General features: G+C 41.9%; 1 protein-coding gene across 2 annotated transcripts in view; it reads right to left on the bottom strand.

The window, feature by feature from the left end:
- The window catches only part of znf385c (zinc finger protein 385C), a 128,488-nt gene that overhangs the window by 28,504 nt on the left and 73,474 nt on the right, over nucleotides 1-26,510 (bottom strand). The window contains exon 1 of one of the 2 annotated variants that reach the window (XM_051387381.1): nucleotides 22,131-22,438. The exons of the other annotated variant lie outside the window; for it this stretch is intronic. Within the exon in view, the coding sequence (XP_051243341.1) occupies nucleotides 22,131-22,140 (10 nt within the window). The 5' untranslated portion in view covers nucleotides 22,141-22,438. Of the gene's footprint in view, nucleotides 1-22,130; nucleotides 22,439-26,510 lie in introns of those variants that run through there. 2 annotated transcript variants of the gene reach the window in all.

Below are 26,510 nucleotides of genomic sequence, written 5' to 3'. Positions count from 1 at the left end.
CAAAGTCCGCACAGGGAGGAGGTCAGGATTGGGGATGGTTGGATCAACAAAACTTCGGACATTAACCCTCTATGGTACGCATCATGATGCCAGTTAGGAAAAAAATGTTTGGAGTGTTTTTATGTCTTAAAATAGACTAAATAAAGATAATCTAAAGAAACTGTATAAACATTTTTTTCTTTTTTAGACGTTTTTGGGGTTTGTTGCCTGTAGGCAACATTGTACCATAATGGTGTTAAAGTGAAAAAAAAAGAGAGAATTTGAACATAATTTATTTCATAAACATGTGTAAAAGATTCAATAGCTTCAACAGGTTACAATACATGCCATTTTAAATTGAAAAATATTATAAAAGGAACAATTTTAGAGGGTTTCTTGTCTGAACGTTGCCTGTAGGCAACATTGTACCATTGTGGAACAACCCACTGAAATGAATGTCTCAAAGAGTCTAAGCGTAATTTTTCAATCTTTAAATGAACTACTTATCAAAATAAAGATCATAACCATTTGCAAAACAAGAAACTGGTGTCAAATTCCAGTGTCTGATCATCACTCCTTCATTTCAATGCATGTTTCCTATCAGTCCCCTGTGTCTTTCCTGATGTGTGTTGCCATCATTTGTGGTGTTGCTGCTCAATGCTTATGGAACTCCATGAAGCAGTTTTTTTCAGGAGTGAAGCACAGCTAGGTGACACTTTTTCTGCACTGCACTTCCACTTTACCCTTACATCCAGGGTATTTGCACCTGCCCTTTCTCTCCACCCAAATAGTTCAATGGTCAGTGTTGTCTTGATGCACAGGTGATGATGGCACTGGCATCTTCATCAGTAATTCATTCTTATTCAACTTCACTATGCTCAACTTGAAGTGTGATTTCTACCCTCTACCTCCTTGAAGGGGTATAGAATGAGGCTGAATTCATTCTGTAAATGGAGGAAAATGTGTGGAAATTATAAGCAAAGAAGACGAAGTTATAAGGCTAAATACGGCAAACTTCACTATGGCCTACAGAGTATAGTAATAGTCTGAACTTTACTTTACTGCAACAAACTAAATTAAATTGTAAAGATTAGATGCTTTTGAACATTATATATACCTAAACACACACTACCAAAATCTCATGCTGCCATGGTGATTCCATAATGGTTCACTGTTGTCTCAAGGCAACATATGCAATTGTCCATAATGGTACGTTGTTGCCTCAGGGCAACAGTTACAACAAGTTTCTATTATTTAATTAGCAAATAAATAAACCACCATTAAATAACTGCGAGTCAACATTATTTTTTTTGTTTAACCATGACCACAATTGTTCCCTTAGCTAAACCATGTGTTTTTTTGATAACCACGACAATGAAGGCCCCATAACCTTAACAAAGTACTTATCTGAACCCACACCATGATCTTTCCCTAAACCCAATCAAGTCGTTTTTGTGCCTAAACCGAATCAAACCCTAACCACAGCATTGTCACATCATAAACTGGATGTACTTTTCAACAGTGACTTACAGCAGTTTCAGGAATAGCACAGACAAATTACGTCATCCAGCCAATAGGAGCATCAGATCAGAAATGTGTCATTCTGAGGGAAAGGACAAACAACTATCCGACGCTAAAGTAGAAGGAATTGTTTGCATTTTAAGGTAGGCTGTAGATGATTAATGGACCTCTCCTCAGCCTCACTGGATGAATATGCCGTTATTTAGAATCTTGTTTTTGCTTCAAACTGTCAAGCAGGAAAAATATGTCTTTTCTAAAATTTTGACATAAAAAAATACAACAAAATACCCACCTAGTTTCAATAGCTGTTAATTAAATTTGTGCCTCATGTCACAGTATCATCTGAACACACTCACTGATTGGACCCACATATGGTGCGATGGTGGTGAGCTAGATGGATCCTAGCTTTTTAAGTTTTGTTGTTTTTACACCACGTACCACCTCAAAAAACATATCATTGTAATTACAGGAATGCAAAGCTTATTTTACATTACATTTCAGTGATCTCATAGTTTAAGTATTTTCATTTGAAATGTTTTAGTATTTTGATTTTATATTATACGTTTTTAAATTAATTCATTTACTTTTTTTAAATTTCAAAGAATCCTTTGTGAACCCACTAGGGGCACCTCACATACCACCAGTGGTCTAGACACCAGTATGGCCGAACTCTCTTTGTTGTCATTCCTAGCCCACAGAGACAAACAAGAGCACTGAGCTGCTGCTAGCAATATACCCTTGTATACTGTTCGTATAAAAAGACAAAAGGCAGCTTGTTGAGGTAAAATAACGTATGAAACTACTCCTGCTTCCTTCAACAACCAGGGAAATTCAGAAAAGGCTATTTATTATGCAGTTTCCAATAGAGTCTGGCAGAAAAGAAAACATGATGAAATCCTTTGTGTAAGAACATTTTAAAAGAATACACCAGAGATGGAGTTGGCTTTTGGTTTTGTGTTTTTTCTTTCCTTTGTTGCTCTGAAGTGATTGTGGGCTCACTGAGATATTGTCTTTCTTGATTTCTGCAGAATTTAAGGGCATTATGCATCACATCTCTGCTGCTCAGCTGTGCCTGCCTGCTGAGTAACAGTTGGACTGTCAGTAAGACCTTCGCCATCAGGCCTCTAATCTTATTATCCAGCTGTGATAATGAATATCTACACATCTAAACTTGAATGCGCTGAACAGGAATTTGCAAGGGAAATTGCTGACCGGTGAAATGATGAGTACTAAGTGCAGGCACAATATGAGCATAATTACTCTGCACCATGTGGATGATTCTTTCGTCAGATGCCAAGTACACATAATAACCTCTCTTTTTGATGATGTTTAGCACAGTCCTCATATGCTAGTACCAAATGTGCATACAGTCGAGTCCTGACACACACACTCAGAGTCATAACAGGATGTTGCTCATTGTGCATCTGCCACACTGTTGCCACACTGTTTCACCATCCCCCAGCCACCCCGCAAACTTCCGAGCAGCCGCTGCCCTGCCTCAGATGGGGCTGGATCTGACAGGGAGGGAAGAGCCGGCAACTATAACTCTGCATAAATATTGAACCCGAGCTTTTTAGTGACAATTACCCAACTAGCAAAGCCTTTCTTTTTTTTTAACCGAGGTATGAAATAACCCAAGACATGCTGAGCATACAAATGGCTCTCCCCCACGCGCTGTGCCTGGAAATTGTAAATTGGCCTCATGGTGTATTAGACTCACGGCCATTTGAGGGCATGAAATGACATTGCACTGCCTCTGGATGTCCAAATGTACTCCACTGAGAAAGCGAGAGAGAGAGACAAAGAACGAGGGAGAGGCACAGAGAGAGAGAGAAAAGTGACTCTGAACAGCCAATTAGCTTCCGCTTGATCAGGAGGTGGTGTGAGGGCCACCGTGGGAACCATTATAGCATGGACGGAGAACATTAACCACAATCAGTTTTAATTAAAGACTGACGCTTTTTATTCCTCACAATCCCCAACCATTCCTCCCTCACTTCTATTTTCCACCTCCCCCTTGAAGTATGATGATAATCTGCGAACCTGAGTTTAGGATAGAATGTTACTGGAGATGTAACAGAGCAGAGATGGTCAAAGGACTTTAATTAGCCCTCAATTATTCGAACTTGATTAGTTCAGTTACATGAAACGGACGAGAATTTCGTGTTTCTCTACAGTTGAAGATATGATCTCATCGTGATGCATACAGCATTATTCGAAATAGGAGACACAAATCTAGAAAGTGGACAGATAAATGCATGATTCTAGCAGGTTTTGCTTTCAAATTGACCTTTTTGGAGACTTTTATGTCTGCGAGCCACTTTCCTGTTTCAGTCGAGAAACGTTAACTAACTATTCTCAATGGCATGCAATTTATATTTTCTACAAAGAACCCTCTCATTTTATTCCCCCTCCTTTCTGTCTCATTTCCTCACCTTACCTAAAGCCTTTAAAGTTGTTTATTTGAATTACATTTTCGTGCTTTTTTCTGGGTCACTCGGCATGCCGTGCTGGCTGCACTGCGACTGTATTATTGTGTACTGGAGTGTGTAAGTTGATGACTGCGTGTGCTGCTCATGACAGTTTGTATTCCAATGTGTGTGCAGCAGGCAGATACAGTTTATACGGTAAATATGTGCAAGGAATATTTGAGCAGAACACGGCTGCTGCTTCACCCTGTTTGATGTCTGAACAGTCAAGTGTCGGCTTGTCCTCTCCAGTTTGTGTGTCCATGTGATGGGAGAGGAGCTAGCAGAGATCCAAATATCTACGTGATAAAAAATGTTGGCTGACATATTTCCAGCAGAGATACTGGAGTCAATCTCTAATAAGGTGGTGAAGATTTTTCTTATGAGGATTAAATCTCAGCGCTTCCTTTCCTATTTTAAAATAATCTGCTCTTTAAAAATCTCTCATACATAGTTCTGCCCTCCTTTCTCCTTCTTTTCCCTGGATTGCAGGAGGTGGCAGACTGCTCCATGTGGCCTGATTATATGCAAGGCTAAGCACAGTTTGACCCACGACTGAAAATAGAGCACTCTCAGTTAGGGAGATGACTTTTCTTGCGCATGCAATTTTAGAGGAATTATACAAAGTCAGACAATGAATCCGTTTACCTCTCCGTCAACCCAAAAATGTCATGTTTTTTTGGGTTGACGGAGAGGTAAACGGATTCATTGTCTGACTTTGTATAATTCCTCTTAAATTGCAGGCTTCTGCTTTCCTGCCGTCTCGGGTAAAGTTACATCATTGGGGTTGTTTTAATGCTTCATTAATCACAGAACACAAAAGTACTATGAAGTGAGATAAGTGCGCAGGAGATTTGTAAGCAGGTTTAGACCCGAGGCAGCTCCATCACAGTGTGGATAAAAAAGGTATGTAGAGGCTAATTTACAGCCAATAAATAAAATATGACCTGACATTGAAGTTTTAATAAGATCAATATACAGCCTTTGGGAGTGATGGTGCCTCATCAGAGAAAGATATCAATCATTGGCTGTGCTACTGGCATTGACAGACAACAAGGTTAGGGGTCACATTCAATTATGAGAAGTACTGTACAATGAGAGAAGTGAGGTCAACATGACTCTGAAATGACTGTAATTTAATATAATTTGTCTCCTTTCTTATTATGTTACATCATCACATTAATTGCTGCTTTTCGACATTAAATGATAAAAGAATAAAAAGAACATTTTAATACTGGCTTCTAGCAGGTTTGACCAGATAATTCATGAATTAAAAAATGTTACCTCAAACTACAGGAAAGATTTCAGCAGCATGTTTAGGTCTATGGTGTGTGGCTCAGTAGTAAGTCGTGGCAGTCTGGTGGTGGTAACAGGACCATGCGGAGATGCAGCTTCTCCCAGGGAGTGTCTATAATGAGTTCTGTCAGGCAAGCAGCGAGCAGCGCGTCGCTACCGAACCCAACCTGGGCAGAGGCAAGGCCCATCTGTCAAGCTGAGACGATAAGCCTGGAGCCATTCAGAAACAAATTGCTCAGCTTCCCCACTGTGAAGCCCTATGAGGCAGTTGGCTACGGGCGGGCTACAGAGATGCTACTGATTCCTGGTGCTACACAGGAAAAAGGAGGTGGAGAATGGAAATATCAAACACATTAATCTATGCAGATGGTGCCTATGGCCAGTCATTGCTCTGCAGCAGCAGATGTACACAGAACTTCAGCGAGACGATAAACAGAAAAGAAAGGAAAATGAAATCTGAAAAGAAATGTTATTTTTGTTGGTTTTTTTTCTTTCAAGCCTTAGGGTGAGACACTTTAATAAGTCACCCACGCTTTTCCTAATCTCCTCCCTTTGCTTTACAAAGATAATGACAGCTGTCGGACCTTTCCCTCTGGGGAAAAACAAAATTAACTTTTATAACACAGACACTTTTGACAAAGGTGGGAAATGATCAAAAGTAAAATATGACACTCTTTAAACATCTGTCTGAGAGAGTCAACGTTGGCCTCATCTCCATTTTCATTACCATAACTAGCATTGCCAGAGGCATGTCAAAAAAACAAATATAAACTGATTCAAAGCTGTGCCATACCCACACATATGCAAAAATCGAGGTCTGGGAAATTCTGCAGGATTGACAGGAACTCAGATGAGGTTCATTTCCTCAGCAAATTGAGTCATTTGTGGAAGTGGCATTAAGTGCGACATCGTTTTTTACATGAATAAATATCAGGGTGGTCAACCAAGCGTCACCCGGCCATCATGCCAACTGTGACAACTCATTATGAATTGATTAGATATGGTGGGCGAGCCGGGCTACTTGGATCCTCAAGGAAGAGGGCTATGCTGTACGGAGAAAAAAAAGGCACACGACAGAGGTAGCTTTCTAATTTTAACTCCTCAGCTGATGAGATGAGAGGAGCAAGAGATGAAAACACTCACTCAGATACTGAGAGGCAGACAAAAGGTGGTTATGAAGCTGTGAGCAATGTGAAATGAAAATGAAGTTGTAGCTGTGTTGAACGCAGTGAAACTATCCTCTCCTGAATTTCTCATCACAGATGAACAGTGTCAACACACACATGGAGGAGGAAAGCTCTTTACAATTAATGACTCATTTACACAGCTTTTCTCTGAGATTCTTAGGTATTGCAGGCGAGAACATTCCCTTTATTTATATAAACGACAGTAGCAAACTGCTTGCAGAGAATTGTACTGTACATTACTGTGTATTATTACATTCATTGTTATGCAAAATAGCTCCTGCTAAGCAAGTTGTTTTTGCAGCGAGACAGTAAATTGCCTTCCAGAGCAAGTAAAACAGTTTTTCCTTGCCATCAAATGGCCTGCTGATCATCTACTCCCAATCCACCTAAATTTGTTTTTCACAAAATGTCTCCTCACTCATTTTGCCTTTCCAGGTTCTTTGTTTTAGACTTTTCTTAAAACGCACCTAATTTAAATTAAGCTTTCAGGCATGTGTCTACGGCCAATTTAAACTCTTAATGGAAATGTGTTCTGGCTATAAAAAGCAAAGCTTTCCAGTTCTTTTCAAGTCCTAGCTGTAGGGCCAAATATTTTCTTTCTACCTTTTAACATGTAGCACGGAAGTGGTAGACGACGCTTATATTATTTATTATATACGATTATATCTGAGTAACAAAAATGCAGTTAAAAGAGAACATAGGACCTGTGTTAATAAAACCCCTCCAGCTGTTGAATGTAGCACAGCGGTAATGCACATACACAGGTAGAAAACATACACAGTAGCGATTCAAAGATAATTTTAATTAGCCACACATGCATACATTTATTTAAAGAATTTGTTCAAAAGAACTTAACCCTAAAGTGTCCGTGTTTAGGTCAAAAGGTTGGCTGAAGGACATGCCAATGTTAAAAACCAATTATCCTTGGTTGCTTTTTTAAATGCCCTCACTCTCAATCAACAGCGGCTTTGGAAAATGAATGAGCTAATTTTGCCCAACCTGGGCTGTAATTGTTTCAAATCAGCCTCATGCCTCAGCGTCACTGCCAGAATAATTGCTCATGAGCGTGAAGATTAATCTACAGAAGCACATCTGTGGGACTTCATTTACGGGTCGTAGTGCCATGCCTTGTGGATCCATTAGGCTCATTTGGTTTTCAATCTTGTACAGCATATGCAGCTAAACAAAGATGCAATAATGGTGGGGAAATGTCAGGAAACAAGCAAACACAATGCACAAACTGCACAATATTTGTACACAGTCACATGCCCGCAGTTTCAAACACTTGTGTAAATACATGAATACGTGGTGCGCCATGCAGACAGATGCAGAAAGACTCATGTACATTAACAGTAGGTAATGTGTGTGTGTTTGTGAGTACAGATGTCATCCCCAAATGATCCTTCTCTTATCACATCCACGCCGAAACACCCGTTAATGGAGAAAAAGAGTCAGGCTCAGACACAGTCAACAAATTTTTACAAAGGAGGAAAAGTGTCATCGTTTGCCAAATGTTGGCCTCCAATCAGTGGCGGCTAAGAAATCAGCGTTTGGATTGTGAGACACTTCTCAGACTGAGAGAGGATGGGCTGTTCGACAAACTCTCTGAAGAGAAACAGCTGCAAGCTGCAAATTGGAAAGCCTTTGTGAGAATCTGCTCTGCCCTTTGTTGTCTCCTTCCTCCTCTCCTCAAAGTGCTGGCATGCAGATGTCTCCTCTCATTCCTCATGCGTAATTACAAAGATGGGAGAACGCCATAAAGGGATGATTCTTCATATGAGCCATTGTACTGCAGGCGGCACGCACCAGACAGGCAGCCGGCATGTTTTTAAATAGGGAAACTTCACCACAGCAAAGGATTTAACACCTCGCTTTGCTACTGCAGCTGCCTATTTCCTCGTCCGTCCAAACCCTCTCAAACATGACGCACCAAACACAATTATGTGGTTGAAAAACAATCAATGTGACCACCCATGGTGGTGTAATATACCCTCAACTCCAGTCTTAGGGCCCTCCTGCTCTGCCTGGATGCAGAGAAGAGACATGGGGCTGAGCAGATAAGGATTCTTATCAGAGCCTGTGCAGGTGTTTGGAGGAGCGAGGCCATAACAGGATTCCTAAGTTACTATTGGCCAGCAGAATTTCACTTGATGTGAAGAGAGTAAGAAAAGAAGCGCAGAGGGATGGATGGTTGGAGGTGGGGATGGGAGTTGTGTGTGTGGTGGTGACGGGTGAGCCGGTGGCCAGGGTGTTATGATTGTGAATCCCCTCTGAGTGCCGCAGTACAGCGCGTCTTAGACACCTGCTGGCGTGGCGATAAGGAGTGAAAAGCAATCACTCCAGCTACCCAGCAGCCCCAACTGGCATCTGCCTCTCAACCTGCTACTTGGGCATTTCTCTCAAACATAACTGGCTTTCTGTTATAGGTCAGCTCCCTCTGCGGGCTGTTACCTTAGACAGGAGAGGATGGAAAACAAGAGGAGAGGAGAGGAGAGGAGAGAAGAGAAGAGAAGAGAAGAGAGAACAGGAGGAAGGGAGGAGGGGAGAGCAGACGAGAGGAGAGGAGAGAATAGAGGCCAAGAGATCTGCTCTTTCATTTACAGTTAGCCCAGCTAAGAGTGCATGTGGTCTTACTGTATTGGCACGATACTCTTGCATAATCTAAAAATGCAAAGCAGTGTGTGTGGCAGAAGTTCTACTGTGCTACTACATGCTGCCATTTTAAACTAACTTTATCACCCACAGAGGTCAAGGACATGCGGTCTGGCTCTGAGTGGGTCCTCAGACTCTCCGGAGAGCGTTTCTCATTAGTGTGATTCCAACTGAGGATTATAACGTGAATCCTTGGGATAAATCTTTGCTCGTCACGGAGAGACCATCAGCTGTTGCAGTCAACCAGTGCCGACTCCTGAATTATTCATTTTCTGTTTACAGCAGGCGACAGGTGCGTGACCTCTGTGATGAGTGCCCGGGGTGTCTGGGAGAAGTGGTGACAAGGGAAGAGGGAGGGAGGGAGGGCTCAGAGGGACAGCACTGGAGATGAGGAGGAGGAGGAGGAGGAGGAGGAGGAGGAGGGGGAGGAGGGGGGATTCAGAGGAAACTGCCAATTTGTCAGACTCAGGTGCTCGGTAAGGGTTGGAGCTGCTTTAGCTGTTCGTGCTTTTAATTTTAATTCCATGGCAGACCTTTAGGTATGGCTGCATGGAAGGCTTTTTGAAGGGAAAGTGGGGATGCAGTTGCCAATTTTAGGGGCGTAGCAGGGGGAAAAAAACAAGTAAGATAAAATCACTGTTCCCCAAAATGTTAAGAGTGAAACTCAGGGTGGCAGGGGGGTTGGGGAGGTCTGCCAAGCTTGAGCTGCACATCAGCTGAGTGGCATTTACTGTAACCTTTCCCCTGGCTTTTAATAACCGGCGCAGAAACAGCAGAAACACGGATCACTGCGATTCACTGGGGAGAACTGGGAACTGCAAACGGATCTCCCACCGCTCGTGGCCACACAGGGTCCATAAACACCATGAAGTCGAACACAAACTTGATTTCAGCTCCATGAAAACTTTAATGATATGTAGTGGTAGAGACGTATAGCAGATGAGAAAAGAAAAGAAGCACTGCTGAAAGCAAAAGGAACAGGGAGAGATTGATAAATAGAGAAGCAAGAGGCTGGAAATGGTTTGTCAGGTTTGTTTAATTTAACACAAAAGAAATACCAAACTGAATCACAGGAATTCAATCTGGTTCACTCAGCCTCAACAATAGTTTCTGACACCTGATATCAGGAATAAGTCTCCCATTTATGCAGACATACTGATGTGGACATCTGCATGAACACACACACACACACACACACACACACACACACACACACACAAGAATGCGTGCAAAAGCAAACAGGCGCACACGCTCTGCAGAGTGATGCATGAGTTTCACCTTCAGGCAACTGGGGGGAAAAGAGATAGACATTTCTTCCCTTCGGCCAACTCCTGCTTCAGACAAAATAACAAACGGTGGAATGATATAGTGAGCTGTCCCCTCTGGTTGCAAAGTGGGAATGGAACCACATCTCTGAGACAGCAGCTACAAATGGTCCATCTCTATAACCGCCCTCTTATTCTTTCTCCCAGCTGTGCATCCATGGAGACCTTGGCAGATCTCAAAGACAGATTAATCTCGATTGAAAGTTGCTGGAGTGTCCTCAAGCGTCAAAGCATTACCACTTATCGCAGGAGAGCACGGTGGAGACGAACCAATGAAAAGACAGAAAATAAGCTCTGGGGTCATTTGGGATGGACGAACACCCGCAAAAGCGGCCAGTACTGTAAAGTGAACACTCACTAGATTAAGCCCTAATCATGTGAAATCTTGATTTAACAGACTTCTTCCCAGCCTGCCCTTGGTAAGCCTTGGACTGCTGCTGTTGGAACTGCATGAATCTCATGTTTCCACCACTCGTACCAGCACACGTATCACAGTTTTGGCTGCAGAAAGAAACTCACTGCCTCACATAAACTTAAATCTTCTGGAACATGATTTTATTGTGGCACTGTAACATTACTCAAATGCGCAACATTGCTTACACTTTCCATTTGTCTTAGGTCACTAAAGATAGTAGTAGCTGTTTATTTAACACTACACTGTAAAGCATACAGGAATTTAGTGGAATCAACTTTTCTTTTGCCATTAGATTAATGTAAATATATATATATATATTATATATATATATATATATATTAATTTTAAGTTGATTCAACTTAAAATTAAATTTTTAATGACTTCAGAACGTATACACACAAGATTTCCTGACATGTCTTTTGACTTGAAATGATGAGTTGAGTGAATGTACTGCTACATGCACTACCAAGCCTACTGAAATGAAATATAATTAGCATTGTAGCAGACTTCCCAGCATGCATTGTTCTTACGTTTATTGAACTTGTATTGGTATGGCTGAAAAACAACTTTATAGACTTTATAGCCGTTTATAGCAATTTATTGTACATTTTATGAATTGTGTTGGAAATGATTATTTATTGACTTGCCTAAACTATTTAATACTTCACTTTTATCTTTTAGGTTCCTTTTTCATGACAGGAGCAATTTAATTGTAATAGTCACTATTATGTTTAAAAGTGTCTTTACTCATCTCTCTTTGTTAATATACATTATGATTTTTTTTGTTGCAAAATCACTTTTTCACTTTACATTTTAACTAATGTTTATTTAAAAAAACTGATATTAATGTATCATAAAATGTGAGTTACAGGTATAATGTTCAGCTGTGGGCCGGGACACATTTTATTGTTACATCAGTCCTAACATCATGATCAATCCCATATTTATAAAGGATAAATATCCTCTCAGTTGATGACATAACTAAGGTGTATTTGGGCTTTGTTGACCTTTGGCTAACATACTGTAACCCTATTTGACTGCACGGGCCTCAGCTAACCCACTTCAGTCTGTCTGTCGCTGTCTGCTGAGACAAAAGAGGATTTACCGTTAATCTGGCCTTAACAACAGCAGGAGAGCATACTCTCCACAACAGCACTCCAGAGAATAGGACTAATCAAGACATCATGAACATCAAACGGGGAACAATTACCTCTAATAAAATCAATTTTGTTGATTGACTGAGAAAAAGAAAGCAAGGGCCGACAGTTATTTGATTGGGTTTGATTACACTTGAGTGTTTTGTATAGGATCCCGCCAAATAAAATAAAGAAAAGAATGCCCCAACAAATGATTTAAACTGGCTTTTAGTTGAAAAATATGACCCTGGCATGAGCCAATTTCATCTTCTTTCTATGCAATTGAAGTAACACTTTCTTTGGGAAAACGTGACACTGCTTAGTAATGTGGTTTGAGAAATTCTGCCTTGTTTCAAGGGTAGATTCATCCTCAAAAGACCCAAAAACCTGAGGTGACACTGATACATTGACACAGGACACAAATTCCAGAAGGTAACTCCCACCCTTAATGATACCAGCCAACAAAAAACCAGCACATGTGAAATGGGCTTGACTACCAAAAAGACACAAAGGCGTCTGATGAGGTGACAAAAAGGGGTTTGATTGTAATAGAGAACAAACGTTGGATTTGATTGCAGTAATGAGCAAATGGTTTTAACAGGTGGAAGTGTAGCTGGGGGAGTGTACAATTCGCAATCCCTCCTCATTAGTAAGCAAATGAATTCAATCACCTCTCTTTGGTAAGCGGCTTGATAAATCCCTTCAAAGTCGTGTCTGGCTCTAACCACAGCAAGCAGCTTTAATAGATGCAGAGCTGCTAATGCATCATTCTCATTGACTCTGCACTCGCTAAGATCAGCCTGAACACAATTGTTGGCCTCAAGCAAACACACCCAAGTCAATGAGGTTGGGGCTCCGCAGGGAGCTGTGAGGAGTATTTTTCTTGCGCTGGCTCCAATAGCTTTACAAATTTTATTCATATGTCCCCTGAGAGAACTGACTGCAGTGCGCTAATGCTTGAGGGGAGGGCAGGAGCTCCAAACGGGCAGAGCAATGTTGGAAAATTCAGATCTGAGAAGGCAAGCTGTGTCTTCCAAAGAGTCTAAAAGAGAGCTGGGGCAGCTACTCTGGCCCCAAACTACAAGCAGAGAGATTTGCACCCAGATCAGAGGAAAGCAGTGTAACACCAGCACTACCACCTGCTGTACCACTCTGTGCTCCTGTAACACATTATGTCAAAGACACAGCAGGATGTGGCCACAGGGACTGTAGTCATAGACGGACAGAAACAAGAAGACAGTGAGCAAACAGATACGGAATAAGTATAAGTTAGAAATAAAAAATACAAAAATTGAGACTGTCGAGAGCATACTTCTGCTTTGAGTCTCATTCTGGACACAAATGTCTAATGTTTAATGACGCTGTGACATTTGCGACATCAAAGGCCAGATCGATACATTTGTTGTGTGAGAGCGGGATAGAAGTGCAGCATTTGGCAGCGGCTTAGACTTGAGTCAAACACGGACAAAACTTATCTCTCAATGCCTGGCAACAAATCCACTCTGCAGCCCTAATCAATTCGTTAGACAGCCTCTTCCTGAGCACATACATGCACAGACACACATGCGAGTGAGGCACTGCGATGATTAGCTTGTCCCACTTAATCACTTCCTATTAGAGACACCTGCAAGGTTGCAGCAGTCTTGTGTGATTATGTGTAATCATAGAAATGTCACATTTGAATGATAAGCAGCATGAGAAGATGTCTTGAAACATGATGTGCTGCATATTTACACCATAGAACCATCAGCTATTCTCATACATAAAAACCTATTCATATAGGTCTCACAAATACATACATATATATATATAAAAACGTTCACATAAGAGGCACAAATATAATCTCTCACACATAATTTTGCATATGCTGTGCAGGCGTATAAATACACACAAGCACCCACACTGGGCTGGGGGGGGAAAAAAAGCCTATCTGCAGTGGATAAAAGACATCCCTTATCAGCTTCCTCATAGAGGAGCTGGGAATGAAGGCATTTACTCAAATGAAAGAGGCAGCTTTTGGAGATAAGCCGAGAGAGACGGAGCTCAACTAAGCTTTCAGATTGGACTGGGCCTACAGAGGGAACAGAGGAGGATGGGAAAAAACAGAGGGAGCGGATGGACGTACGGGTGGACGATAGATGGGTGGATTGTTGATGAAGTGATGGGAGGATGGCACAGGCTCTTATTTGGTGCTGTGTTGTGCGTTGAGGCAGATGCGTGCATACAGAGGAGGAGTTCGTGGCTTTTGTCTGCGATGGAAGTGCTTATATAAAGCGTATTTAGAGGATGTGGGTGTGAAAGCTATTGTGTTGACCCCGGTATTGTGTCTGTGCAGGCGTGCACGTGTGTGTCTATACCTTCTGTCTATCCCTGTGCTCGTAGCTGGCCCTGTCTACACAGCGAGCTGGCACATCTTCCTCCACTGCGCTGGGCTGTGAGCCGCGCTAGAATAACCCACTTCAAAGAGACCCATTGTCACACACTAATGTGGCGAACGGCAGCTAGCGCCACAGAAATCAGCACACACTGAGACTGGATATTCCCTCTGAGATGGGGGAGGAAGGGTGGCGTGGGAGGGGATGAAGAGCACAGAGGGAGAGGGAGAGGGAGAGAGGGAGGGGGGAGGGAGGGAGAGAGAGAGAGAGAGAGAGAGAGAGAGAGAGAGAGAGAGAAAGAGGGGTTTGTTCACAAACACACTGCTGTGCCAACATTAATCATGTAGACTCTCATAAAATCATTAGAGCTGATCATTCCCAGTCAGGCTCTCTCCACAGCGGCTCAGTACCGACGAAAAGAAGCGAGAATGCCAATTTCTGTTAGAGATGCAAGCCAACACACACACACACACACACACACACACACACAGAAACAACACACGCAGACACCTTTATAGTGCAAAATATCAACACAGAGACGTGAGATAGCTCAACTAAACAGCAGGATTTAGATGACTTGAGATGTATTTATGTACAGAATTTGTACATATTCTACGTGTTTTATGTTCGCGAGACCAAAAACTCTCACTGTATATATGAATTAGCAAATGCATTTTATCAAATCTTTTCTGTATATTCAAGTGTTATACGTGTTATAAGTTCTCACTAAACATGAGCTAGCTCAAAGTTCAAAGTTCACTGTCCCAAAAAACTGAATAGATTAATTATTAACCATTTTATTATATGAGCCTCCTGTACCCCTTTTTTCTGTTTTAATTGAGTTGAACAGTGCATGGGCGTGGATTCAAATGGATATGTTAAGTTGACCATTCTCCAAATGCATGAGCATGTTTTAGCACATTCATGCACAGTCTGTATTTATATACTGTTTGTATGTACTCATTACACATCAAATTTACACCATTGATTGCATTTAAATCTGTGTGTGTGTGTGTGTGTGTGTGTGTGTGTGTGTGTGTGTGTGTGTGTGTGTTAACATAAATGCCTGCTAGGATTTATGCTTTTGTGCTTATGGTTTCTCATTTGATTTATGTGTATCATAAATTGGCAAAGGTGTGTTCCTCTATGGGCAAGCTCTGCCAATTTGTATGTGTCCCTCTGTGTGTGTGTGTGTGTGTGTGTGTGTGTGTGTGTGTGTGTGTGCGCACATGTGTACTGAAAATGCTTACTATTTATATTGGGGATTGCATCGCGTATGTATGTGCCAGAAAATGCAAACCATATGTTTTGGTGATTGCATTTCAATTGATTTATGTATATGGATTTGTTGTTTAGGCACAGCAATACAGAACTAGGTTCTACTTTGTATGTGAGTCTTCACAAAAATGTACACTATAATTTATATATTGGGATTACACATATCTTAAAAGCCCAACCCTTATGTCTTTTGACCACATAAATGTGCAGTCTGTTAAATATATTATTTAAGGCTGAGGAGATTTTGAGTTTTAGTGCTGTTTACGAACATTCCTGATGTAAACAGTGTCAGGAAACATTAATGACTTAGATTTAGTTGTTATTCAGTGTTGCTCTGTGTATTGAAAGAGCTGAGCGATGATGTCTGAGAAGCTGATGGTTTGATGGTGGTACTGAGTTAACTTTTAATCTTGTTTTTTTATTTCTAATTGTAGGGCAGCTCTTTTGTTCACATTTAGATTACAGCTTTTTTTGTGCATATAGTCTTTATTTTGCATTCAGTATTTTTCATATTATTTGGGTGTATTTGCATTTGGTACAAGGATTGGACATTAATTCCCAGCCACTGTAATTAATCCGACGAGCGGTGGGTTGTTAAATGCTCATGAGATGGCGTGCAATACAGGCGGAGGTCACAATCCCGACGGCTAACAAAGAGCTAGAGCAAAGACAGCCATTAGAGCTGGATCACCGCGTCTTCTGTTTACACTTACCACCGTTTACACACTAGCTGCACTCTATTATACGCACTGGACCCTGGAGTATTGCAGATCGGTGGTCAGGGCACAAGGTTTTGATGGCTAGAGTTGACTGTAAAATCGATGGCCTTTGTTACTTTCTCAGTTGCTGATCCTCGTGCTTGGAGAGCTGGGGTGGTTATATAGACAGTGTCTGGTTTGATGACTTATAAATGCTCTTGAGACAGAGGAAGAACTGAGAACCACAGGACAGAATAAGAGGGAGATCTCCCTTTTAGGTTACATTCCCTTAATGTTTCAATTCTATTTCCACCAGTCTCAGTTTCTACCTCTTTTTCTTTATGTGCTTCTTCATATCCTTCAGCCTGCCACTCGAAGGCCTTTAAATCTCCTCTCGCTCATTTAAGTCAAGGTCAGAGCATCAAAAGGAGGACTAGTCACCCACTTCAGATAAAAGCTGCTGAAAACTGATTAATTCACAAGTGCAGAAAAAACACACAAACACACACGTTGCACTTGAAGATGATGTGTTACTGCTTCCCTTCATGGCCTCCATCTTTAGCCTCAGCGCCCAGGGAATGAGAGGCTAAGTGGTGAGGTTTTTGGTGCCGAGTGCAGCGAGGGACCATTTCTCATGTTGTCAGGGCTCCCGCTGGGCCTCACATATGCCTACAGCTCTCAGCATCCAGAAGCCATCACTTCAGCAGGCGGGCCAATCAAACCCACGCTGTCACTTCAGTGAAATAACTTTGCTGTCACTCATACACGGGCATTTTCCCCTCAGGGGGCCTGAGGCCAGAAAGGGTTACATACAAACTACGCATACAAACGGCATATATGCAAAAGCAGACATGTAGTTTCTGTCACAACACTAATCACACACTTACATATTAATAGCCTCCACTATAAAGAGCATATAAGTGTGCGTATAATATACAAAGAAAAATTCCTCATGAATATGGGTGTTCGGGAGAACTAGCATGGACTAGGTAATATTTCAGTGAGTCCACTGACTTGTGACCTCTGCTCTTTGCTGACCTTTGATATGTCTGAAAGGCGCCTGCAGGTCCATGTAGATAGGTCTACTTATTGTTACCCTCTAACTGTCATCCACTCACCCTGCAACCTCTTCTAAATACAAATCATGCACACATATCCACTCTAAACACTCCAACACATTTACATACCAATGTGCATTTCGCTTTGATTTATGAAGTGTTATATTGCTGTATATATCCAGCTAATTGTAGATGGTGTCAGTGGAGTTTGGTGGAAAAAGAGATAAAGCAGGAATCAAGCCCAGCAACTTATTCAGGGTATTTCCCCCATTTTCCGAATGCAGGAATAAAACCACAACACACAAATTAGTGAATCAATACAACATAAACAGAAAATGTCAGTGTTGGCATCAGTCCCTGTTCTGGAACCTAGCACCTACATATATTACCCACAACTTAACGCTGGTTGGAGATTTGGGTGTTAAGCTAGAAGCCTTGAGACACTATAGCTTCAAGCTGACTCAACCTTACACGAAATGTATCAGATTAGGGCTGCACAATTAATTGAAACCTTATGGAAGTCGCAACATGGCCAAGCTCAATATCCAAATCGCAAGAAGCATCAACTTTCTGCAGGTGAAAAAATCTAAAGAATTTGACAAAACATTATGATGAAGTACTGTAGTGCTGCAGAGATGTCCTGGCATACAAATCTTGTTTTCCAGATGTAAGAAAACATGTTTGTTTGGTACAGACATAAATAAATGTCACATCGTTATGATTTTACGTTTTTTTTTTTTCAGTAAAAATTATGCAAAAATGATCATACCCACTAATTGTGAAACATATCGCAATACCTGTCAAATTAGTCACATATCGTGTTTCCCGATTTTATGTAGCTCCCTCAGTGGCCACTAGAGGCTTCATACAACTTTTTTACATATGCAGTAGTACTCCCTAAGACCTGCAAAACAGACTTTGGGGCGTGAAACTGATGATGTTTCCCTTTAACATAATGCAATCATACAGAAAGACATCCATCAGATATATAGTCAGATATCCCTTTTTCCCACAACAGCCTCAAAAGACCAGTGTGTGCGCTAATGTAAGACACATTGTATTATGAGTAGAAGGTGTGATGCATGCTCGAATACCAGCACATCATCACCAAACGACTGCTGAAAAGCACCGAACATCAGAGGTTGACGATATACAACAATAAAGTCCTCCTTAAAACTCACATCATCTCCTGGACTGATCTCTACAGGGAAAGATAAAACAAGACCAAGAATAGTGACTACATCACGGCAAAAAAACAGTACGGAAAGAAAGACTTCTGGAGCGATGACACGTCCCATTGTTCCTGTTACCTGGAAGCAATGGCTGACTGGAAACATTAAAGTGAAAAAGAGCCACACACATACATCAACTACTGTATAAAAGTGGGATAGAACTTCACACCAGAGGGACAACATATAAAATGCAATAGGATGAGAAACAATAAATATGAAATAATATGTTATACAGTTTGTGCTAGTGCTAGACATTCCTTTCATTCTCACAGGAGTCTTTACAGAAATGACACAGACTAATAGAAGCTGAGGTAATGAAAAATACAAAAGTCAGTTTGACTACAGATTTGTCATTTGAGGTGAGGTGTTTGTTGAGCTAATAGAGCAGTGCGTTATTTGTCTCTGCTGTGTGTGTGTGTGTGTGTGTGTGTGTGTGTGTGTGTGTGTGTGTATGTGTGTATGTGTGAGAGAGAGAGAGAGAGAGAGAGAGAGAGAAAGAAAGAAAGAAGGTAAAAATGGGTTGAGCAAGAGCTGGAGAGCTGCCACCTTCATCCCTCTGGCCCACGAGGGATGAACAAAGAGACAGGACGCTCAGGAAATCCATCCATCATAATGTCTCATTGCCTCTTATGCTTTGCGTTTGCATGCATGTGCACCCCCCTTGACACACACATGCACTCATTCCAGACAGAAGCCCACAGCTGCTTTGACCAGAAAGACCAAGAAAAAACACGCATTTAAGGAAAAGCTTGTTCGGCTGATGGTTTGATGGTGGTACGGATATGGTGTTGGTGGGAAGAAGACTGAAGCCCTCAGTCCAACAGTGCTGCCTTTTCATTAACCCCCTAATTTACGCCCCCTCCACCTGCACAACAACTTCAAACAGACGTGCTATTGCTCCCTGCTCTTGGGAACCATCCAGCCTCTACACATTAAAGCTGCAACCAAGGGCAAGTGGACACAGACATTTCAAGGTCAAGGACTGCCCGTTGGGCTGCACATTAAGCTGCAAAATTGGGAATATGCTATCATTATGCTTGTCATACTTCTAAGAAACAAACCTCCTTTTCGATGCCATTCTACTAATTTTCTACCAATTCTTTCTGGCTCACAGCCCTGCTTTCAGGGTGTGGCCAGCCCCCACTCAGCGGTCACAGACTGTAACCCTAACCCCATGTAATTAGCCCTGATCAAGCTTGGAACCCTGTTTAGCAGAGATTAACCCTGCTTCCCATGCATTCCCGCACCCCCCACCTCAGATCCTGTAGATAAAATAAGGAGTGGAAGAGGAAGAATGGCACCCACTCCCAGAGGGACAGGCCTATAATCAGCCCTCCCACAGCCCCACAACCTGTCCTCTGCCTGGGGGTATAGCGGGGGGTCGTGGAGGGTGGTGGGTGAAGTGAGACAAGGTCGAGCCCCCACCATCATCGCTCCTTTTTTCCTCCTCAGGCACTAAATAGGAACAGAGTCCTGCCTCTCAGAAGGCAACAACACAGTGAGTAATCATAGCAGTCGTGAAGTAACGGCTGTTATGTGGTATTGAGAAGAAGCCGATGGAGCCACAGAGCTCCCCTGTGACCCACCAAGCGGCTTTTATGGCAGAGGTGAAATCAACACAAGACAGAGGACTGAGTAGTTAGGGCTCCACTTGACAGTCAAGCAAGAGAGAACACTGACACAAGAGGGAAGAAGACAACATTTCAGTCAAACACCTCAACGCTGAAGTCTTTGGTGCCCCGTGCATATCCATCGTCACCAGTAGAGGGATTAGAAGTAAATATCTGAAGAAACGCTAATGTGGCATCCATTTGCATGAGTCATTGGCCCATGCACCGAAGCCATTTTAAGAGCACGGGGATCTTAAAGCACCCCACAATATCCCTTATAGCGAGATCCATCACATCCAGGGGCCCGGTGTGCCTGTATGTGCAAGTAAACAACAACAACCAGACAACCATTACATCCAAGTCAGGGAACAAGTCTATCAGCATTCACTCCATTTGGACCTTTGTGACAATCTTAACCTTTCCACTTTCAAATTTTCATCCGTTTTCTATTTGTTCGTCTCTAAAATGGAAGGAAGGGCTCAAAGCTCAATGCACCCGGAGAAACGCTGACACGTAAGAATAGTTGAAATTTGGCTGGAGAAAAGGAGAGAAGATTGGGCCATGGCTTTCAATCAGTGTCTCAGGCAGAGCGCGGGAGCACAGCGACTCCAGTCCATCTCTCAGCTCAGCCTACACAAAAGACACCTTCATTCTAATCAGAGACAATATGGAGTTCATTATACAAATGAAGACACAAGTTCTCTAATCTGGATTTAGAGGGTCTTTTTTTTTTTCCATTGGCAGCTATGCTAATATCAAATCCAATCAAAAGAATCAAATATATCAAAGAATATTTTTTCAAAAAACATTATTAATGATTTTTAAACCTCACTACTTTTAACAAGTCAAGTCAAAGTGATCAATTTTATTAGAATAATATAATATATAATAATAATAATAATAAAAACAAATGAACTAATTGTCTGACCTCTCTCAAGGAAATCTGAGAATAAATGTTTTACTGGTTATTTTAGAAGCATGTCTGACTCTATCAGCAAAGATGCTTAATAAAAATAAAAATATTCCAAGAAGAAAATCTGTTCACTGTGATTCTATGCGCATAACCTCTCCTAACCCCGTTTCACAAAGCCAAATCAGTTCTGGTTAACAAATAGCCAATAATTCCAGCACAATCAAATTTGAACGAAAATGTATTCTCTAGTTATCTGCTGATCGAGGTAATCGTTAATTTTAATTTATGACTGGTGACAGATTGATGTTTGACAGAGACGCAGGTCAGATCTCTGGGGGCCTACATTTTCTCTTTCGCACTTTCCAGTAGAGAAAAAAAAAATCATTTTCATTATTATTAATCTAACTGTGTTTTTATTTTCTTTTTTCCCCAATACAAGAATAAACTCAGCTACGGATCGGGAGCAATACGGAGGCTGAGGTGTCCGTAACTTCGCACCAGTGAGGATGCACACGTTTGGATGCCGGGATATATATTCTGAGCTCCATATAACTTGATCGATACAGTTTAAATTCTGCTGTTATAACAGTGGTCATTACAGTGGCGTTTAAACGACTACATGACCGAGGTTACTGATAAATTCCGCATGAAATTCCATCATAAAACGACTCTTTCTGAACGCTCCAATTACTTCATCCAGACCATCAATATGTCCAATAAATCCCGGCAGCGACTTTGAGTGCGCTTGTTCCTCTCAGTGATGTGTTTTGAATGACACATACTTCATGTTTTTTGAGCGACATTATAAACACACTTGAAGGTACATTTCCGTTTAATAGTTGCGCAACATTTCTGTAACGTCCACATGGACCTACGCCGGGATATTTCTGGTATCCTTCATAAATGTATCATAAAGGTTTACTATAGTCAGCGCAGCCAGCATCCCCACCGGTAAAGAGTGGAATACTGAAGGTGTTTAACACTTACCGATCAGCATCGTGCGTCCAGGACCGTATCCGAGTCTCTCCAGCTCGACTCGTGTCACCGTGCGTAAAAACGGTAAAATGTTTACGCACTTTTATCCCCAGAGAGCAGGGACATGCGCGACGCACAGGTGCGAACCGGAGGCTTCCTGTAGTTGTAAAGAACCGACACCGATGGACTTGTTCCCTTCTCTTGCCTCAGCAATGACAACTCTTTCTGCGCGATACTGTATCCTTTTTTCCCTCCGTCTTTGGTGACCAATCCCCGAGAAATCTCAGATCCTATTGATGCGCGTTATCCTCAGTTAAAATCCTATTGCTCGTGCTGCTGCTCCGCTTGGCCTGAAGGAGGCGAGGAATTGGGCTGTCGGAGAGGGGCTGGGTGTAATTGCCTGCTCCTTCTCTCTCTGTCTCTCCCTCTCTCTCTCTCTCTCTCTCCTCTGCTTTCTAGCTCTCTCTGAGTCCTCTCTCCTTGTCATCCATTCCTCTCTGTAGTCCTACCTCTTTCTCTCTCCTTCCTCTCAATGAACACCTTTTTAACTTGACAGGAATGCACAGCTGGGGAAATTAGCTGCTATTTTTTTTCCACAGTCTTCATACCTGTACAACTTGGCACCACATTAGCGTTCCTGTCAAACTTAACTGTCTTACAGGGCAGCACTGAAACTGATGTGTTTGGATCATGCGTATGTCCTGCCGTGGAGCCAAAGAGGAGAGTGGAAAAAGAAAAAGGAAAAACGCCAGGTGCAGTATAGGAAACACAGAAAAGCTGTGGGTGGCAGAAGCATCATAGGAGCACTGTAAACATTAAGGAAAAGGAAAGAATATTTTCTGAAACAGGTTTCCATTCGGGCTCTTATAAGGATGATTTGTGTGCAATTGTCAAGGCAGCTGCCTTGTGTGCACGTCAGTGTGTGAGTGAGAGCGACGTGAGAGTGACTGCAAGTGATGGTTTCTCACAGCCATCTCTCTTGCCAGTCTGCTCCTCCTTTGTGTCTCTTCTTGTCGATGCATCATTTGGTGAAGCTGACACATATTCGGGGATTCGGAATTGGCTCCAGAGCACAGAAAGCCTGCTCGTATTAAATTTCTGTTTGTTCAAATGGTGTGTGTGTGTGTGTGTGTGTGTGTGTGTGTGTGTGAGTGTGAGTGTGAGAGAGAGAGAGCATGTGTGGAAGCATAGATTGTGGGTTGAAGAGCCTTGGTGCAATGCTAAGCTGTCCTGGAGCTATGCCAAAGCACATCTCCCAGGGTGCTATCAGGAACTTAATTACAGCATTAAATTGCTCCCTCTCCGCCTCTCTCCCACTTTCAGTTCACTTCCCCTTCTTTCCCCCTTTCTCCCCCCCTCCTGCTTTTTCTCTCTCCCCTCTCCTCAAACTGTGTATCCACCTTGCACTTTCTCTCTCTCTCTCCCTTTTTCTGCCTTTATCTCTTGTTGCTATTTCCCCCCTTACTTGCACTTGCTGGTTCGGCAGAAATGCCTGCTGGTGTTCATGTCATCATTGTGGGAAAAGGCCTTCAAAATGTGTCTTGATTGTTCCTGACGTGCGACCAGAGATAATAAAAGGTTCATCTGCTGTCTCAGTTGTGCATTTAAATCTTCTAATTGTATACTTTCATATCAATAAACTATGCTGTTTATTAGTCAGTTTGTTATGTTGTAGTCAGAGTGCCATACTACAGGCTTACATTGCAAGAGTGAGAGTGGAGCATGGCAGCAGTGAGAGGTGGTAGAGCTCAGACTGCTGATGGAGAGTTCCCTTTAAACATGAAATATTGCCTCTGACAGAGTGTTATATGGGGTGTGAGCTACCTTTCCCCTCTGATCCAGGTTTCTGTTCCTCGCCATTCACCGAGGCAGCAGTGGACCCAGCAACTCTCCCCTGGGGCAGAGTGGAGGACACAGGGGCAGCTGGGCTGTCCTGCCGCCTCATGCCAACCATCAGCCTGCTGGCTGGCACAGCAGAGCCGAGGCTAATTAGATACACGGGAATGGCTCCAAGCTTTACATCAGTCAGCCTCAGCCAAGATGATTTGTTCTAGCCAATTTGTCCTATATGTTAAAAGATGGTCACTCCTCTAGAATAGTTAGGCTGGTTACGATCCATATCACAGCTGCAAAATTTTACATCCCTGTCACCTATAAATAATCATTTTATGCTAGCAATGTTTTGAGTAACACATAATGTTGCTGGGTAGTGCTTTTTATTAACATGACAAGGAAACAGAAATCAACATATTCGCAAAATGTTGACACTGAACTTATTAGAAAAAGTTTTTCTTGTTTGTTTTTCCCTTCAATATCCGCTCTTGCAATACAATACTCGTAGCAACTACAGCATGATTTAAAGCTATAATATGTATCAGTTACCCATTAAAATGTCTATAAATACTAGCCCTGTTATATATTTTGTTGAGTTGTGTGCTTACATTATCCAAAATGTTTCCAATAATGATCATACCCAGAGAAATCTGTCATTTTATTTGTGTAATGGTGTGTTTCGTATTTGCTATCACTTCTGGGGAAACGGGATACGTCGGATACATTGGAGTGTGAGGAAGGAAGTCGGCAAACGTGACTAAACAGTGTCTGCCTGAGTCAGGTCAGGTAGATGATCAGCAGCAATTTGTTTAATAATGAAAACAACAACTTCCATGATCCCATTCTACTCCATGACGTCATTAAACTACATCTTTTGTTATTGTTTGGATGTGAGAGACTCTCTATCAGCAGAAAATACGCAATGTTTAATTGTTAATGGTTAAGTTTAGGAACCCACAGCACTTGGTTAGTATTGGAAGAATATTGTGGTCTTTTACCAATGAAAAACACTGAAAAGTGACTTGAAGGACACGGCGTGTTTTCACTAAACCGAAACCACAATGTTTCTGTAACCTTAACCAAAGTGCTTTTGTTGCCGAAACTTGGCACCACGTGGAGCTCAGAATGTGAATTCCAGCCTCTGATTCCTGAACATTGTATTTCCACCTTGATCCCTGTCACTCACCTGTGGTACATAAATGCAGCAATACACTAGAAAAATACATAACATAATGGGAACATAATCCAAGCGTTATTGTAGTGCAGAGTCTTCAACTGTATTCATTTTAAAATGACTAAGGCAACAGGTCTTCCACAAATAATCTCTTTCTCTCCAGTGACCTTTTGTTTTTTTCAGGGTCAAGCACTGGAATAAGTAAATATTTCTAACGGTTAAAACTATACAAGATGTTTTTTATTTCTTCTTAAAACGCAATTTCAATGTCAGTTCATAGTATTTAATCAAGAGTAACTTTACAACCGTTTTTACAGCAACCATTTTGACATGAAATAGTACAGTATATACACACGTGTTACCATTGATGTTCCATTTAGCGTAGCAGAGCCTTTCCAGTGAGACAACGTGCACAATAGCAGCAGCTTGACTCTGCTTGACCTGAATGGAACAGAACTTTAATTAGTATAATTTGTAACCCACCCTAACCTACTATTTCATGTCAAAATGGCTGCTGTGAAAAAGGTCTAATGCTTGCGACTAAACAAACTACTAAAACTATTAATTTAAAACAATGTATAATTACTGTAGTGCATGGTCATCTGGCCAGATCAGATAATCTCCAACATGACTGTTTCTCTTTGTGAGTGGGGGGACGGTGAATCTGCATTTAAAGCTGGTGGACTTTGTTAATACTAATGGTATTTACAGAGTTGCCGAGAGCCAAGTATCTATGGTGATGAGTGACGGACCCTGGAGAGAAGAGAAGGTCAAGCTGTCACAGTCAGGTCTAACAAAATTGTGTTGTCTTTCAACAATGTCCTTTTTCTGTACTTTTCTGCTCAGCTAAAGCCACAGATTGCTGATATTCAGCCACTGTAACATAATTGGGTAATTTGAGTGTGGAAAAACTGGTGTGTGTAGATGTGTTTGTTTGCATGCAAGACACCATTTAATTTAAATGATCGCATGAGGAATTTTTGCGATTATGTCTGCAAATGCTTACAGGATTCAATGCTGGATTTTAACACTAGAACTACTAGATTTGTGATAAGATGTACAGAAATGTTGGATGTGCACTGAAGTTTACAATATGTAAGATTTTGAGGATGGGAAGGTAAGGTGGAAACTACAGAAGAGGTGAGTGGCTTGTAATTATTATGCAGGGTGTGTGTTCGCTGTTGCGTGCCGGTGCTGTCACCGCGGTGGGCCGGGTTGGATTGAGGTGGATGGGTTGTGGTGTATAGATGGGTGAGAAAGGCTGTTGGGCGCCCCGGGACAGCGTGACAGCGAGGGCACGAGACCCGAGGGGAGGGAGGAAGAAGAAGCGTGAAATATGGAGATAGCTGCTGTGACCTGAGAAGATGACAGCAGCTGAGAAGACG

This window comes from Dicentrarchus labrax, unplaced genomic scaffold (assembly GCF_905237075.1).
Source record: "Dicentrarchus labrax unplaced genomic scaffold, dlabrax2021, whole genome shotgun sequence".
NCBI lineage: Eukaryota > Metazoa > Chordata > Actinopteri > Moronidae > Dicentrarchus > Dicentrarchus labrax.
The sequence above is the reverse complement of the archived record's forward strand: the minus strand, read 5'-3'. Positions and strand labels throughout refer to the sequence as shown.